The sequence below is a fragment of the Gymnoscopelus braueri genome, assembly GCF_963280865.1.
Source record: "Gymnoscopelus braueri genome assembly, chromosome: 17".
In the NCBI taxonomy this organism is placed as follows: Eukaryota; Metazoa; Chordata; class Actinopteri; order Myctophiformes; family Myctophidae; genus Gymnoscopelus; species Gymnoscopelus braueri.
This window is the reverse complement of record NC_137617.1, coordinates 16177685-16196553: the sequence shown is the minus strand read 5'-3', so window position 1 is coordinate 16196553 and position 18869 is coordinate 16177685. Positions and strand designations below refer to the sequence as shown.

The 18869-nt window shown below is 40.9% G+C and overlaps 1 protein-coding gene across 1 annotated transcript in view; it reads left to right on the top strand.

The window, feature by feature from the left end:
- LOC308104568 (AT-rich interactive domain-containing protein 5B-like) overlaps positions 1 to 18869 on the top strand; it is a 148763-nt gene that overhangs the window by 99200 nt on the left and 30694 nt on the right. Inside the window, 4 exon segments of the mRNA XM_080455013.1 lie at positions 3551 to 3708; positions 3970 to 4213; positions 6207 to 6259; positions 7296 to 7393. Of these exon segments, the coding sequence (XP_080311139.1) occupies positions 3551 to 3708; positions 3970 to 4213; positions 6207 to 6259; positions 7296 to 7393 (553 nt within the window).

The following is an 18869-nucleotide window of genomic DNA, read 5'->3' as shown; positions in this document are numbered from 1 at the left end:
TGTGTGTCATTTTAGATTTCTTTGGCTATTCAAAATGTTCTTAAAATCTTGAAAATGTGTGCAAATCTTTGAATATATATATTTTTTAAAGCGAACATTTGCGACTCAAATCTTTGCTCCTGGGGCTCCCTGGAACAACACATTTTGAGATGGGGGTTGGCGGACAAATGCATATCATTTTGGGTGGTCTTTGACAAGTTTGAGAACCACTGATACAGAAACCTTGTCAGAAACCTGTTAGGATTTAGAAGAAATCCTGGAACAAAACATTTTGAGATGGGGCACCGCGGCCAAATACAAATCTAAATTTGTTTTCTAAATCCTAACAGTATGTTGCTATATCAGTGGTGCTCCAACGTTTCCATGTCAAGGACCACCCAAAACGATATGTATTTGGCCACGGAGCCCCATCTCAAAATATGTCGTTCCAGGGAACCCCCCCAGAAGCACAGATCAGAGTTAAAAATGTTCGCTTTAAAATATATGTATTCAAAGATTTGCACAATGTTTTAAAAAAAATGCAGATTGCCGCTCATAGCGCGGCATGAGCTTGTAGATCTGCAATTTTTTAATAGCCAAAGAAATCTTCAAATGACACAGATGCGTTCCCGGTCTTAATGGATTATAGTAGAGTAATTTATACAGGACAAGAGGGGAAGGGACTAGGGAGTGGTTAAAGAGGAGAGCTATTGACAGAGGAGAGCTAGCCAACAGACAGACATGTCATATCTAGTTGATACTGAGTAACATTTCCACCCCTGTGGTAAAAATTTTGTTTTCCTAGCGCTGTGATGTCACAACCTGTTTGCTCCTGTTGATACATAGTGGCAGACAGACAGACAGACAGATAAGACGGGCAGACAGAGCAGACAGACGAGCAGATAGAGTATAACCACTTCAATTCATAAATGCAATTGTCAAGGATACTTTATGGTCTGAAAAAAAAAATCTGAGATCAAACTGTCAGTGAATCAGTAGAAAGAATTAACATGAACATTCCACAAAGTCTTCTAAGCTCTTATCAGGTATTAACTCCCAGTGTCTTGTCACCCGCAGGGCGCCCCCGATGAGCCACTGGTGTTTTTTTTAGGATGAGTCACTACAAAGCTAATCACTTAATCCTTAACCACTTCCAACCTGGCATCCCTGTTTCAGGCTTTTTGTGGTTGTGTTTTTTTTCTTAAATTAACGCCCTACTTGATCACACTACAGCGTCACACAAAAGTAGCAGATCCACAAGCTCCAAACACGTTTTGAATTTGAATCCTGAACGGTAACAGTTTTGGACATAGTGAGGTTTACACCCGACAGAGACGATATGTACAGTATCATGTATGAAAGATTACGATGCCAGTAAACCACTGGATTCACCCATGGACAGTGCTGTTAAATAAATAATAATTCAGAGTGAGAGTGAGTGTGTGTGTGTGCGAGAGAGAGAGAGTGAGAGCGAGGTCGGAAAGGATTATTGTAGGTATCTATGAGCTCAAATAATAATAAATAAATACAGTGGTTCTTCTGACCCCGGACGATGGCGATACAGAAAACACCTGACACTGTGATATGAGCAGAGTGGCAGAGAAAGTGTAACTGGTGGACGACTAGGACATGTCTCTGTCTCTGACTGACTGACTGTGGTGGAAAGTAACTAAGTACATTTATAGTTATTTGTACTTTACTTGAGTAATTCCAATTTTCAATATTTTTACTTCTACTCCACTACATCTCAGATCCAAATATTGTACTTTTACTCCACTACATTTATTTGAAAACTTTAGTTACTAGATAGTTTGTTTTTTTGTTTTTTTGATTGATTTTGATTATTATTACAAAACACAACTTCAGCCCTATATACATTTCAGCCATTTGAAAATAGCCGATCTACAAGCTCACAATGCGTCGCAGTGCGACACATTGTGAGCTTGTAGATCCGCTATTTTCAAAAGATGTTTATACATTTTATACATTTGAAAACTTGTGAAACTAGACATTCTTCATAATGAGTACTTTCTACTTCTGGTGCTTAAAGTACATTTTGGTACCAATACTTTTGTACTTTTACTCAAGTAAATTTTTAATTCCAGACTTTTACTTTAACTTGTAACAGAGTATTTCTACATAGCAGTATTGATACTTTTACTTAAGTATTGAGTATTTTTTCCACCACTGCTGACTGACTGACTGACTTACTGGCTGGCTGACTGATGTGTGGTCTCAGCAGGGGACAGATGGATTTTTGATGGCTGTTTGTTGCAGGAGGAAAGCAGGACTCTATAATGAAGCTTTGTTTTCAAGCCTGATGCTTTATTTGTTATCAGGGGAGTCCTGGTAGCTCAATGTGCCATATGGAGTGTTCACGAGTGCATGTTCTTCTGTCGACTACACTGACAAGGTCCTCAGTGTTCGTTTAACCCCCGAGAGTGTACAAAATGGAATCAAATGGACCCATAGGGTCCATTTGGTTTCATTTGGGGAGTGAAATTAACACTGATCATTTTACTGTGTACCTGAAAAACTGACGCCTGTCAATAATATTTTCCAATGTTTTGCCGAGATATTACAGTTGTTTCGTTTTCGTTTTGTTTAGTTTTAGTCTGTTTTATTGCACATAAGAAAAAAAACACATAAAAGTTCAAGAGAAAAATGCAGTGTAAAGGTTTTTTGAAGGGCCTTCAAACCTGTGTAACTTTCCTCTTCTACCCCGGATTGGAACCCAGTTTCCTGTGCAAGTGCAACATTTTTACCATTAAGCTAATAGAGCCTGCCTGCTTGCTCAGGGGATTAATTGAATCTTGACCATCAGGTTGAAATTCGTCTCAGATCCTGTGTCTAGGTGAGACATGACCTTTGAAACGATCTAAATGTCTCAATAGAAGAGCAGGGAGAGTTTTATTGTATTAACATACTCTACCATACAGATTAGACAAATTTTCATTTTATTCATTAGAAAAAATTACATAGAGCCGCTCAGTCAACATAAATACAGCAAATAAAGTTATACAAACAAATGCATGGAACAGCAATGAAATGACTTGAAATTGTCTTTGGCAAAAATAATGATGAACTGCCTTGGAGTGTGGTAGACTGGCTGCAGTTTCCTCTGCATACTGGCAACCGTAGAGCCATAGGACGCAAGTAATGACCCTCCTGTGAACCATAGAGCCATAAGACATAAGTAACGACACTCCTACTGTACTATCCACGGAGTCATAGGAAGCAAGTAATGTCCCTCCTACAGTACAGTACGAACCATAGAGCCATAAGACGAAAGTAATGTCACTCCTACAGTACGAACCATAGAGTCATAAGACGCAAGTAATGTCACTCCTACAAAGCGGAACAATAATCTGTCGATTATTAAATTAGACCAAGTGACTCACTGCAATTTTCTATCATTTATTGCATCGCTCATGGGGGTCTAATGGCCTTAAATCAGAACAATAGCCCCCTGAAGACCCAAATGCTATTCTGAAAAAGTGGGTTATTCCTATAGCACTTTGTCGCATGACTTGGATAAATCACGCGTCTCTCTTTCCTTTGTCCTCTATAGCCCCCAACCTGAAGGGACGTCCCCGGAAAAAGAAGCCATCCCTGTCTCAGCGACGAGACTCCCAGAGTCAAGGTCAGGGGTCAGAGTTGAAGGGTCAGTGTCAGGGCTCCCCGGCTGCCAAGGAGGCTGGCACCACAGAGGGCAGGAGCAGCGCCAAGGTACAGTACGGTACTATTATCTACCGATCTATTGACTTTGTTGTGTCACATACTCTTAATTAATCCAATAACTGGAATCTGTGATGTCAGCCGTCTGTATAGAGAAAAGAAAAAACTGCTTATGTTCAACATTTTCTGGTCTCTCTCTCTGTTACTCTCTCTCTCTCTCTCTCTCTCTGTTCTCTCTTCCTCTCTCTCTCTGTCCTCCCCTGAACTCCCCTCCCTGTCCTGGCATCTCTCCTGTGTGCCACCGTCCTTCAGGTAAAAGCAGGTGACAGGACGGCCATATCCAAGCCCAAAGGCAGCGGCAGCAGCAGCAACGGCAACATCTGCAGCAAGAGGACGTCGCTCAGCTCGGCGGAGGAGAAAAGGGAGGGAGGGGTCGAAGGAGGAGGTGCGGAGGAGTGCAGGGCGGAGGAGCAGGCCTTCCTGGTGTCCCTCTATAAATATATGAAGGAGCGCAAGACGCCCATCGAGAGGATCCCATACCTGGGCTTCAAACAGAGTACGTTGCTCCCAGTGGTGGAAATTAACCAAGTCAATTTACTCAAGCACCGTACTTAAGTTATTATCGTTGCTGTCGGGCGGAAACCTCCCATCTCCATATTTTAACTTTTTGTGTTTTTTGATAAATTAACGCCCTGCTTGATCATACTACAGCGCAGAGTCCTACACGGGTCCAATTTTGAGAACCCGCGCCCGCCCCGCCCGTCAATACTCAGATCCGTAGACCGACCCGTCACCCGTGATTATTTCAAAATACGAACTAGACCCGCCCCGCCCGTCAAATAAACGACCCGTTGTCCGCCCGTTTACCTGTGTAAAATGTAAATCCTAAAGTGTGTTGAAAAAGATAGCAGCCTTCAACAACAGCGCTACATTCAGTGGTCAGGTTTGTACAGGAATCAAGTGAAGACGGAGGAGCGAGCTTAAGCCACGCGTGCGAACGCGCATCTACGCAGCACACATGTGTCGTTGTTTACGTCATCAGATGGTTTTAATTTGAAGGTTTAACAGGATGTTCAATGTGTTTTTGTGAGTTAAGATAACTGACCAGCATGCTCCATGCAGTTGTGCTGTGTTAAGTTACACAAGTGACGTTGTTTGGGCGGAAACAGTGCTCTCTGATTTTCACAATAAAATGATACCCGCCCGCGATTAGTTCAGTACCGCCCGTCCCCGTACCCGTGATCATATCAAAGTAAAATTTTCACCCGTTTTCACCCATCAAACGCGGGTACCCGTCAGGTATCCGCGGGTACCCGGCCCGTTGCAGGACTCTGCTACAGCGTCACACAAAAGCATCAAAAGTAGCAGATCCTCGAGCTTGTGGATCTGCTACTTTTGATATTTTTTCATTTGAATCCTGAAAATTATGTTTTGGACATACTGTATGAGGTTTCTACCCGACAGAGATGATTTAAGTACAGTAGGCTACTGCAGTTATTTGACAGATTTAGTTGCTCGTTACTTTTAAGATTTAGATTAGTATTACAAAACATACATTAACCACTTTGACATCATTTTATACTTTGACTATTCGAAAATAGCCACAGCACGTCGCATCATCCCGAGGTGTTGTAGAGCTTGTAGATCACCTATTTTCAAAAACACACCTTTACTTTGGTACTGTAAGTATATTTTGACGCCAATACTTTTGTACTTTTACTTAAGTCACATTTTTACATCGTGGTAATGCTATTTTTACTTTCACATCCTAAGTAAAAGGATGTGAGTACTCCTTCCACCAATGGATACTCCATCACATACTGAGCAGTACAGTTTTATTACACTTAATTAGAATCAATCAATGGCTCAATCAATGAACATCAAGTAGTGTCTAAGTACCCATTAGATGATTAGACTCTCCAACAGTAGAACAGTCCCATCTCTTTTCACTGCACTGAGCGCTATCAATTCAGCAAGTCAAGGTTCAATAACCCCTGTTGTGGTGTCCTTCAGCATCTCTACCACCGCAGCACTGCTTGTGGATGTTAAATGCTATTCAGATAGTGCTGCAACTATCCAGTATTTTCATAGCGATTATCGGATAATCGAGAAGTGCTTTTTTTGGTATATTTTTTGCCTATAACGACATGACCAAAATAGGGATCAATTATTAATCTTATTATTTAATGAACGTATTGATTATTGGTGATTTTTCATAATCAATTAAATCAATTGGTTTGATTAACTGTTGCAACCCTATATTCAGAGAAGAAGGTACATTTGTTCCCCCAAAACGTATTGGGGAAACCATATGCATAGTGCCTACCTACAGTACATACATTATTAGAGCATAGTCTATCTCTCAGCTAACAGGCTACAGATACTTGCAAGTACATTATAAACGTATGATATGACACTATATGATAGTGCAGCGATACAGGACTCTCTCCTCTTCTCCTCGAGAAGACAGGCTACACTACAGTATCACTTTGTGTCGGTACTTTCCGAGTACAAATTGCTGATATACAGTATGTCTCTCTATCCTACAGTAAACCTCTGGACCATGTTTCAGGGTGCTCAGAAACTGGGAGGATATGAACTGGTGAGTTTCACATGGTGTGCGTGTGTGCATTTGTGTGCATGTGTGTACTTTTTGTTCTGCAAAAGTGATAGAGTGAACAATTGTTGGTGTGTGTGTGTGCGCCCACGTTCTTGTGTGTGTATTGTACAGTATGCTTGCGTGTTGATTGATACATACATACATACACCACGTGCATTTGCGTAAGTGCATTTGCATGTGTGTACGTGCATTTTAAACCCTTAATGGACTTGAGGCCGATACGTTCTCATTCTAAACAACCTGGCTTGAATGACTTAAATTGGAAATACTGCGTGTTCTCTCCTCTTTAAACTGATTACTGCTCTTCCCTGTGGGGTACGAGGGATCAATTTGCAGAGCGAACACCACATACCCTCCCTCCCCCCTCTCCTCCCGGATGAATCGCATTACTTTGATTTATTCCAAATTCAGACCAACACTTTTGTTTGCGTCGCGGCCGTGATGCACGTCGAGGGACAGCAGCGCACACCATCCTTCACGAGGCTTTTCATAAAACATTATCTTCATGTTTATGTATTTGAATGTAAATTTCACTCTGCCGGACGGGGCTGAATTGGAAATAAGTGTGACCCTAATGCCGACACTGTTATTCATCTAGAGCTCGACTCCGGTCGGTACATAAATTTGGGTTGCTAATGCGGTGTTGGCGTTTGCCGCCGTTCTGGGAACGTAACGAGGGAACAGCTTTGGCTGGTCAATGGAAATGGACACATTATTATGTCTTTTCACTTCTTTTTCCCCGTCTCGCTCTCTGTCGTTGTCATTTTGTTATGGTTACATTTGACTGCTTTTATAGCGTTGCTGTCGGGCAGAAACGTCTTATCTCCATATCTTGTTTTATTATTATTCCTCTACCCTTAATTGTATCTCTTTTTCTGCATCTGTCCTGCGTTTCATAACTGCCATGACAACAGAATTTCCCAGCATGCGATCAATGAAGGTGTATTTATTTATCTATTTGTGTACACCCTAGAGTTAAGCCCTATTTTATACGTTATACTCTTCTATCGATCCCTAGATCACCGCAAGGAGACAGTGGAAGAATGTCTATGATGAGCTGGGAGGAAATCCAGGCAGCACCAGCGCAGCCACATGCACACGCAGACACTATGAAAGGTATACTGTATGCTCAAGTATGTGTGTGTGTGTGCGTGCCAGTGTGTGTGTGTGTGTGTGTGTGTGTGTGTGTGTGTGTGTGTGTGTGTGTGTGTGTGTGTGCCAGTGTGCGTGCCAGTGTGTGTGTGTGTGTGTGTGTGTGTGTGTGTGTGTGTGTGTGTGTGTGTGTGTGTGTGTGTGTGTGTGTGTGTGTGTGTGTGTGTGTGTTTGCTGTGTGTATTTGTTGTGTGTGTTTGTGTTTGTTGTGGGTCATGGATCACTGGTTACATCCAAAGACCCTCAAGCAGAAAAAAAACATATATTCCTCTCATTGTTTGGCAAACAGTGCAATGTGACCTTTTAGAAATCACACATTTGTGTGGTGTGTGTGTGTGTGTGTGTGTGTGTGTGTGTGTGTGTGTGTGTGTGTGTGTGTGTGTGTGTGTGTGTGTGTGTGTGTGTGTGTGTGTGTGTGTGTGCACGTGCGCACGTGTGCTCGGCTGTTTTTAATATCTTGAAGTCTTCAATCTTTGCGCATGTTATCCTCCATCAATACAAAATTATATGCTATCTGTGCAATGGATGGAATAGTGTTTTACCAGAGAACTGTGGATATCATGCACTTAGGTCCTGTTTGTGTGTGTGCGTGTGCGTGTGCGTGTGCATGAGTGTGTGCACACATGCCCAGACATCGTAAAATGTCTAATTCATTATACGAGTTTTCCAGGCAAATGGTGCAATTCATTGTGCCTAGTTGCATAGTGTTGATTAGACGGTAGTTCAGTACTGCGCTGCTCTTAAGACGATGAATATTGTACACTGCGACATGGCATTAAAACAACTGTAATCTCCATCCCTCTCAATTGATAGTTACACAGCGCCACATGGTCTAAATCATGGGTCTTCAACAGGAGGTCTGGGACCCCCAGGGGGTCCTCAGAGTTACTACAGGGGGTCCGCCAAATATTTGCGTGATGGGGAACATCGGGCGAAAATAGCAGATCCACAAGCTCACAACGCCGTTGTGAGCTTGTGGATCGCTATTTTCAGAGAGTTGGTGTAGAGGGAAAAGGAAAAAGCCAACGGTCAAGTTGACTAAATATTGAGGGTTTAATATGTTAACTGTCTGAAAATACACGTTAACTCCACATATTCATAGAAAAGATAATGCATGTCAAACAAGTCTATGAACCTATCTATGAAATGTATGAACAATTTTCATCTGCAACACAATTTTATTCAATATGTAGTGGGGGGTCACTGCTGCATCTCTCTCTCAGCTAGGGGGTCCTTGGTCTGAAAAACGTTGAATACCCCTGGTCTAAATACTGTTTCAGAGGCCTCTCCATCCTGTTGCCAACATAATACTATGATATTAACCACTTTCAAGCTGTCGTCCATATTTTGGGATGCCAGATTTTGAGACCAAACACTTTCTAACAAAAATTGCAAATCTACAAACTGTGAGCTTGTGGCTGTGAGACGTGGCTGTTTTGTTTTTTTAAATAAGTGACTTAAGTGGTTAATGCTAAAAGTATTGTTTTGTTTATTTACAGTAGATTGCATAAAAACCCTATGAATCATGCAGTACTGTACATTCACGTCAGTTAAAAACAATGTAGGATAAAAACACAATAAATTCCGGCACTTATTTCCATTGTGGTCCTCGCGACCGCAAATAAATGTGGTGCCTCGGTTTTATGAAAGCGCTTTTCTAGTTCTTCATTTCCCCTGCCTCTCCTTACTTAACCAAACCCTTGAAAATCCCTTAAAGGGTATATTCCAGCGCCTTAAAAAGTTAAACTTGACCTTTATAATGTTCTGTTAAGGTTTAGTCAATCCCTTAGGGGAAACCGAGCCTCTGAAATCCCTTAAAAATAGACTTGGCTACTTAAATACCCCACAGTCCAACAACTTGCAGCATGTTTTCTATTTGGAAGCGATGCCTCTGGTTGTTGTTGGAGATTTCATTCTGAAACAGTTCATAAAAGCAGAACTGGTAACCATCGCAGTTATGAAAGAGCACTTACACAAAGCCACTTTGAATCAGTATGATTAGCAGCAGATGCTTACGTAACCACAGTAAAAAGCTGGAGTGTTACTTTAGCTCTGAAAGTGCAAAATCTGACTCTTATGAGCTGGTTTTGTACCGAGTCAAATTAACATGGCAGATTTTTTGCTGAGTAGAGCATTTCATTTAGTGGAAAAGATCTTATCGTCTCTGTGGGATGGAAAACCTCATATGTACTTTAAGTAAAAGTAGCAATACCACAATGTAGAAATAGATTGTTTCATGTAAAATTCCGGTATTCTTTTTTTCACAAGTTCACAATACAACACATCACGAAGCGTTGTCAGCTTGTAGATCCACGAGAATAGCCGAAGTATAAAATAGCACATAAACGGTTAATATAAAATGTATTTTTTTGTATTAATAATATAAATATGCTATTAACTAAAGCTGTCAAATAATCTTACTGGAATAGAAAGTACAATATTTGCCTCTAAGATGTAGTGGAGTAGAAGTAATCAACGTATCAAGGAATGGTAAGGAATATTATCAAGTAAAGTAAAAGTACCTACAGATTTAAGTACAGTTCTTGTAATTGTAAATGTACTTAAAATAGCAGATGTACAAGCTCACAGCGTGGCACGAAGTGACACGCTGTGAGCTTGTAGATCTGCTGTTTTTGAATAGCCAATATATAAACGGATAAAGTGGTTAAAATGATTGTGATGTTATATTAAATACCCCCCCCCCCCCCAAGCTCAGACATTATTTCAAAACTGTTGGCTGGATGTTTTCAAAGAAATGTGCATGAATAAAGGAGAGCAGCGGCATATCAAATAGATTGGATAATCTAAATCAGATGATGTGTAATTATAATCACAGAACAAATAAAAAAGCACCGTTCAGGAGGAAATAATATTCTTTCTGATGATTTACAGCTTGCCCAGTATGAAGACGTTAAGAAGTCTCTGCTCTCAGTGGTTGTGTAGCACTTATTAAAGCGATAACTGTCGTTGGTAGCCTCATTGAAATGTTTAATTAAACTAGAGCAGCTAATTTAAATTGAGTAATGACCTTGCTGCCGTCCTACACCTGTCGCTTACACAGAGAACTGCATTGCTCTTGTAATTATAAAGGGTCACAAAGATCAATATTTGACTTTGGTTAGCTTGTTAGCGTAGCTTATTTAACATCACTGCGTCTACCGAATCTGAATTATTTCACTGGCTTCAGAATTGAAATGAAGGGGGAATGACACACACACACACAGAGACACACACACACACACACACACACACACACACACACACACACACACACACACACACACACACACACACACACACACACACACACACACACACACACACAGAGACACACAGAGACACACACACTCATAAAAACTAACATGTGTAACCTTGAAAGAGGCAGTGCCACTTTCCTCTCTTCCTCAATCTCTCACAGCAGCACCTCCCCATCTCTCTCCCATCGCTCTCTCATCTCTGTCTCATCCCTGTCTCTCTGTCTTTCTCCTCCTCCACTCCCCTGGCCCTTCCTTCTGCTATACCACTGGTTCTCAAACATGTTCATGGACCCCTGAAATTGGTCCCCTCCTTTTTACCCTCTGCACGAAATCTCGTCGCCTAAAACAGCCAATGTACAAGCTCATTATGCAGTGCGTATAACATAACTATTTTGGCCAGGTCAATATAAGCGTCAATTTAAAAAATAATTGTCGAAAATAGCAGATTTACAAGCGCCCAACACGTCACATAGATCATCTACTTCCTATTCCTATTCGTTGTACGACAAAGTATTTAGAGCTTAAGTGGTTAATGGCGTTAGACACACACAGACTGAAACGTTAGATATAAATATTCAGTGTTCAAATATTAATATTCAGATTTCTCTGCTCCCTCCAAGAAGAACCCATATGTTAGTGCCTGTGTGAGGCACCTTGATGCATAATGATCTTCCCCCGTCTGACAGAGCATTGAGGATAGAAAAGGCACAAGGCTTAATTTGACACGTGTCAATACTTCTATGGTATAATTTAAAGGACATTATTAAAAAATCCCTGTATTTCAGGTGATTCTGCAACGCTTACCTCACTTTTTAAATTGCTCCTTCCCTGCAGCATAGCCTAATCTAATAAAGTAACATGTAAGCTAACCTTCCGGTGTTCTTCTCACTTGGACTGCAGATTGGCATACCGGTAGTCATTCCAGTGGTAATGTGAACATTTCATGGCCCATGAGGTTTGCAAACCTGCACTCTAGTGTATAATTTCTAAATCTAGGCAGCAATGATGAAATTAACACCTTTTCCTGAATGATCCAGCAATGTCTTGCTGTTTTTTTCTTGTAGATAGTCTACAGCTTTGATAGTCTGATATCAAAATGACCTTGTATACCTTTCCGGTGGGAAAAAAAGTTAATAAATATAGAAATAAAGAAGAAGAAATAACCCTATTTTACCCTATCTTATGTGATGAAGAAAATAGCCAATCTACAAGCACCGGCTACACTGTGGGAGTCAACCCAAGGCACAGGAGGGGAATGAGGCGCACCACCTACAGCATTGGTTCTCAAAGTGGGGTCCTTGCAAAATGTGTTAATATAGCATCACAATAATTTAACCACTTTAACCTTTAATACTTTGGCTATTCAAAAATAGCAGATATACAAGCTCATAGCATGGCACCAAGTGCCGCGCTATGAGCTTGTAGATCTGCTATTTTTGAAACTTTTTTAAAGCGAACATTTGTAACTCAAATCTTTGCTTCTGGGGGTCCCTGGAACAAAATATTTTGAGATGGGGGTACACGGCCAAATACATATCATTTTAGGGGTCCTTGACATGAAAAGGTTTGAGAACCAGTGACCTACTGTACAGACACACTGCGATGCAACAGCAGAACTAACAACACTGCAGAGCTCAAGACCCTGATGCTAGACAGGAGATTTACTATTTTTACTATTTTCAAAAATGTTTAAAAGTTTTAGAAAACTTGGGGAAATGTTTGCCTATATTAAAGGCAAACATTTTTGCCCTATAATAATTATAGGCCTTACAATGACATGCCCAAAATAGGGACATCAGGTTGAAAGTGGTTTTAGTCATGAATAAAATAGGTCCAGGAAATCGCTGGGAGAAACATACAGCAATAGTAGTAAACAGTACAAAATGGATAACTGTCACTGCCTGCTCTGTAACCCACTAGCTACTTTACAGGGAATCGACAGTTGCGAAAACACTGTCAAAATATAAGAATCCCTTTCGCGCTGATGCTTTGCATGTGCAAGCGGCTCTTATAAATTATGAAACTGTTGCTGTGGACAGTGGAAGGAGCGGTGCTTTGAGAAAGCCTTCACGAGGGAGATGACATCATGGAGCCTAAACGCAAGCACAGCATTGAACGGCAGTCGGCAGGACACTGATGCTTTGATGATGCTGCTGCATGCATCCACCGGCACTAACGTGCACTGCAAGCTGCTGTGACATACTGTACAGTTAACCCGTTCAGTCCGGGTCTCTTGTCATTTTAGATTTCTTTTGGCTATTCAAAAATAGTAGATATACTATAAGCTTGTAGATCTGCTATTTTTGGAAAAAAAATCTTTGAATATATATATTTATTTATATCAGCTCTTTGCTTCTGGGGGTCCCTGGAACAACATTTTACAAATGTTCCCTTTAAAATATATATATTGAAAGATTTGCACAAATTTTCACCATTTTTCAAAAATAGCCAAAAGAAATCTAAAATGACAGCGATGCGTTCCCGGTTTGAATGGGTTAAGTGGTGGAGGAAGTATTCCCATTTTATTTTTTATTAATGCCAGAAACAATGGCTTCTATTTCAGACTCAACTTTCCAGGAAGAGACAGGCTGTAGTTTCTAATTAGCTTGGAATCTCCAACCGATGATGTCATCGGTAGGCGGGTTTCTGAACTGTCCCACAGCCCTCCTCTGAGACACAGCTTGAGTGACAGAAATGGTGCCATTTTATAATGAGCATTAGTGAGGACCAATTATACGAAGATAGGTTGAAAATGGGTAAAGCAGTGCTCCTTTAAGTACAGTACTTGAGTACATGTACTTAGTTACTTTCCACCACTGTCGGACGATATGCATGACTTGAACACAGCTTTTTTGTAACGTATTGTATAACATACTTAAATGATCTGTCTGTGTGTGTGCGTGTGCGTGTGTGTGTGTGTGTGTGTGTGTGTGTGTGTGTGTGTGCGCGTGCGCGTGCGCGCGCGCGTCAGCTTCTCACTCCTCTTGAGGGCTTAATAATAAGTGTTTATCCCTGATGGCCCTCAGCAGTATACTGTAGGCTGCCGGGAACAGTGGAAAAGTACCTGGCTGACGCAGCCTGCATTTAACCGATATTAAAAACTAACAACCCAACACAACCTGACAATGTTAAACTGTTAAATGTCAGGCCCTTAACATTTCATCTTTATGATTTCCTGCTCGACAGCTACACAGAGTAAAATCCTCACTGTTAATTCATCCATTTGTGTACACTCTCAGAGTTAGAAATAGTTAAATTAACACTCTAAGGGTTTGGGTTTCACTGTGTTGCAATAATACTGCAACAGGCTTTCACGTACCATTAAAGGTGCATTTGTACTCTTTCAGAGCTTAATTAACTCTCAGGATTTAGCTGTGTGCTGTACTGTAACTAAGCCAAATCTTTTTTTTAAACCTTGCCTTTCACAAAGCCATGTTTTCATGTTTTTTGAGCCAACATATATCGTACACTTTCCACTTCCCAGAATTCACTCAGTGTACAGCACTGGTTCTCAAACTTTTTTTCATGTCAAGGACCCCCAAATTAATATTTATTTGGCCACGGACCCCGATCCGAAAATATTTTGTGCCAGAGACCCCCATACAAGATTTGTGTTTGTGTTTCAAAACAATATTCAAATGAAAATAGTCAAAGTAAATGGTTAACCCATTAAGAACTGAAGCCGATTCTACAAATGTCTTCTAAATCCCAACAGTATTCTGAAAAACATATGTTTCTATATCAGTGGTGCTCAAACTTTTTCATGTCAAGGACCCCCACAATGATATGTATTTGGCCGCGGACCCCCATCTCAAAATATTTTGTTCCAGTGACCCCCCAGAAGCAAAGATTTGAGTTTAAAATGTTCGCTTTTAAGAATATATATATTCAAAGATTTGCACACATTTTCATGATTTTTCAAAAATAGCAGATCTACAAGCTCATAGCGCGGCAATCGGTGCCGCGCTATGAGCTTGTATATCTGCTATTTTTGAATAGCCAGTATTTTTAGAATAGCTTTGAGAACCACTGATTTACAGTATGTAGATTAATTCACCGTTTGGTGAGTATATAAGACAATCTGGGTTGAAAATCCACTATAATCAGTTGGATAATAACACTGATGAGCGCAGAGATAGCAGCGCGCCTCTTAATTTCCCCTGTGGCTTCTATTTTTACCCAAAAGCATGGCTTTGGAGTGATTATCGGACTACATGTTAACACAGAGTATCTTCCTGTTGTTGCCTTTCAAGCTAATTTGATATCACCGCTAATCCCTAGCTGTTATCCTATTGAAATCTCCTCTGGTTAAATGACACACAAGAGAACGAGGCAGGGACAGAGAGATTATGTGACAACGGCAGCAACGTTACAAAATCATATTAAAACAGTGGCATCGGGGCCCACTTGAAAAGCTCGAAAGCGGCCCACCCATCTGACCACTTAACACTATATCTGGGGTGACCAATCAGGGAAGATAGCGAAGCTACAAGCTTGCTATTGTCAGCGAAGATATTTGGTGTAGAGGGAAAAAAGGAGGGGGCCTGGTATAGACCCCTCATACAATGTGTATACTAGATTTAAGACAAGTGGTTAGAGCTTCAGAACAGCCAATGTTTCATTGATGTCGGGCAGAAACCTCATATCTCCTAATTCAACTGACGCTTCATCAGTGTCGCACCAAAGTAGTGAAAATAGCAGATCTACAAGCTCACTCACAACGCATCTCAATGTGACACGTTGTGAGCTTTGTCGATCTGCTATGTTCACTATTTTAAAATGTTTTTCAAATAATAATAAGAAAGGAACGGTTTTGGACATACAAGATTTCCACCCGACAGCAGCTATTAGTTGTCCTGCTGAAGTGAAGTGTCCCTGAGCCAGACAGACAGCTACAGTACAGTGAGTCAACCCATATGCTAATTCATTCACAGAAGGACAATGTCTGCTGGAAGTGATCCATTTGTACATGAGACACACACGCACATGCACGCACGCACGCGCACACACACCACCCATGAGCGCACTGACGCACACAGACACAGAAGTACAGGATCTTTGTTTCTGTCAGTTGTATGAAGCAATTTTTGTGTCAATTGTGGTTATGCTGGTGAGCATGTGCGTGTGCGTGTGCGTGTGTGTGTGTGAACCCTTTCTTTGTTTGAAGAAACAACTACTATAAGTCTTTAGTGTTTCTCTTTTCTTTATCTGGCAACAAGCTGATAATTACATTCAGTCACTAATGGCGTAAAGGTCTTTACACACTGGGAGTGTGACCAATAATCTATCCAAAAATATGCCAGCGAATATTTGGCATCCCACTATTCATAGTAGTTGAAGCCTCATTCATACAGGGTGATGCTTTTATTTGCAGTGAAAATTTGTTTTTGGGGGAAAAAAATAACTTTGCTTTATCGCCACGTACTGTAATATTCACATTCTGTGTGAATAATATATTCATGACCCAAAGAACACTTCAAAAATATATAATTTTCAGGCAAATTAATCACACAACGAAATAACCTTAATTGAAGGTTATTTCGTGTTTGTGGTTTTATACTCTGGGAGCGTGCGTGCGTGCATGCCTGTCTGTGTATGTACTGTACGTGCGCGAGTGTGCGCGCCCGTATGTTGGTTATTATTCAGGTGACAGTGTAGGCGTTCAATGATGACACCAAAAACTAATTGGATTTTTGATTGATCTAATTGTTTTATTACTGCACATTTGCATATACATTATATAAAGAGAGAGAGAGAAGCAAACAAAGGTCCTAGAGCTAACCATCATGGCTTCTGTGTTGCGCTGCATATTTCATAACGAGCGAGCTGTCATTGTTTTGTTTTGATGTTTTACAGAGAGTCCATGCAGCTCAAGTCAATAATTCCCTCTGCTCCTATGGACTGTCACGCTGCGTAGTGGAGAGCAGTAATGTTCTTTTCTTGGCTCGTCTTAAAAAGTGAAATAGATTTTTCTTTTGGTGAGATGAATACACCAATAGGCTCTATGCACAGCAGCCATATTGTGAAGAAATTCACTGGTGTTGCCAATGATACTAATGAAGGCTCTGCTGTTCCATTCTGGTCAAACAGAGTCAGGGTGCTGATGTTATGCATGTTGGCTCACTGGAAACACTGCTAAAATTGGGGTTCAGGGACCCTCATGGTTCCTTGAGGGGGTTCCAAATGGCCTCTTACGGGTGTGTAACTCTGAGAGTGTACAAATGGATTACGGGTCCATTTGGTTCCATTTGTACACTCTCAGAGGTATGGTTGTCGTGGAAATTAAAAAGTCTGAGAACCACTACACTGTGCTACTCTAAAGGCGGTTACACACCGGCGAATATGCGAATATACGCAAAATTCGGACTCGTTCCGAATAATTAAGACGTTTTTTCGCTCCGCGAAACTGATGTGGACGCTTGCATTGACTTTATAAGTTTTTTTTTTTTTTATTATTTATTCGCATGAAGAATTCGCCCCGGTGTGTAAGGACCTTAAAGGGGTAGTTCACCCCCCAAATAACTTTTTTTCTATTGATTACTCACCCCATGGAGCCTTGAATTCATGGATATTGTTTTTTTTTGTCGCATTCTTTCCTTTATTATTTGATTATAATAAATTTAGCCCCATTGATTCCGGTAGGAGACACAAATGCATTTGTGTCTCCTACCGGAATCAATGGGGACACATTTATTATAATCAAATTATTGGCTTAGGAATGTGACAAAAACAAAAAAATATCTATGAATTCAAGGCTCCAGATGGTCAGTAATCAATAGAAAAAAATTTATTTTGGGGGTGAACTACCCCTTTAAATGGAACAGAGCCTTCATTAGTGTCATTGGTAACACCTGTGAAGGAAGTGATAATATGGCTGCTGTGCATACAGAAGAAGTCCTTATATTTATTTTTACTTTGTGAACTTGTAGATCAGTTATTTAGGAAGGGGTCGTGTCCGATAAAATATCCAAATATTGAATCGAGCAACTTAAAAACAGCCTGGGCTGCAGCACACACAAGCTAGAGTACACGTTAAAATGATCCCATGAAGTGTTTTAAAAGTGAAATTAATACCCCATTAACAATAACAAGACACATTTTTATGTTGCTAAAAATACTTGACTGCAGGTAATGTTATGAGCAGCGACATTCAAAGAGTCCTAAGATGTTTTCAGTGAGTCATCCTCCACAGCCCCACAGAGACGCTCTGACCTGGTTAAATATTTACTAAGGTCAAGATTCACCTTGATCCGCTGTCTCTCTATATCACTGTTAACTACAGCAGAGACAGGAAGGCTCGCATTCCTTCAAGGGCAACAAGCACCACTCGCTTATCCTGAGAGCCAATATGAATTACACCGTGCCTCACACTAACGTCTGTAAAAATGCACTGTTTTTACACAGTGCAGGGTGAATTTACACTGCATTTTACTGTGTATTGACAGTGGTTCCTCAAACCTTTTCATGTCACAGACCCTCAAATTAATAATGTATTTGGGGGGGGGGGGGGGGGGGGGGGCGCCCGCTGGCCTAGCGCTCCGGGCGCATACCAGTTTTTGAAAATAGCAGATCTGCAAGCTCACAACCCGTCACGATGTGATGCGTTGTGAGCTTCCAGATCTGCTATTTTCAAATAGCCGATGTACTGTTTATACGTTTAAAGTGGTTAAACTAATTTTGATGCTATATTACCTCATTTTACTGGGGAGCCATTAGAACTCCCTCAATGACCCCTGGGGGTCCCCCAGACCTCACTTTGAGAACCACTGGTGTATGGCATGGGGCACAAAGGGTTACAAAACATATACATTATTTCCTCTGAACGTATGCGTGCTGTACTTGACAGTATGTTAAATGTGTGTGTGGGGTTGGAACTCCTGGTGAAAACTCCTTCCCTCGTTCAAGGTCGTACAGCACTGCTGCCTGGGACGATAAGCAACATTACTGTAGCTTTGGCAGGGTGCCAATAATTATGCCCAATAGTACTTTTGTCAGTATAAGCTTTTGTTCCTTGATGCCCCCGCGGTCATATACTGTAGATTGATTTAGTGCCGTTTGTCAATCGTCATCTGCTAAAAAATCTATATTTTCCATCTACAGTGCCTCAAACTACATTGTATATATATAGTAGACCATATTGTGTTTGTTTACCCGCTCACGGGCAACAGATACAGCCTATATAC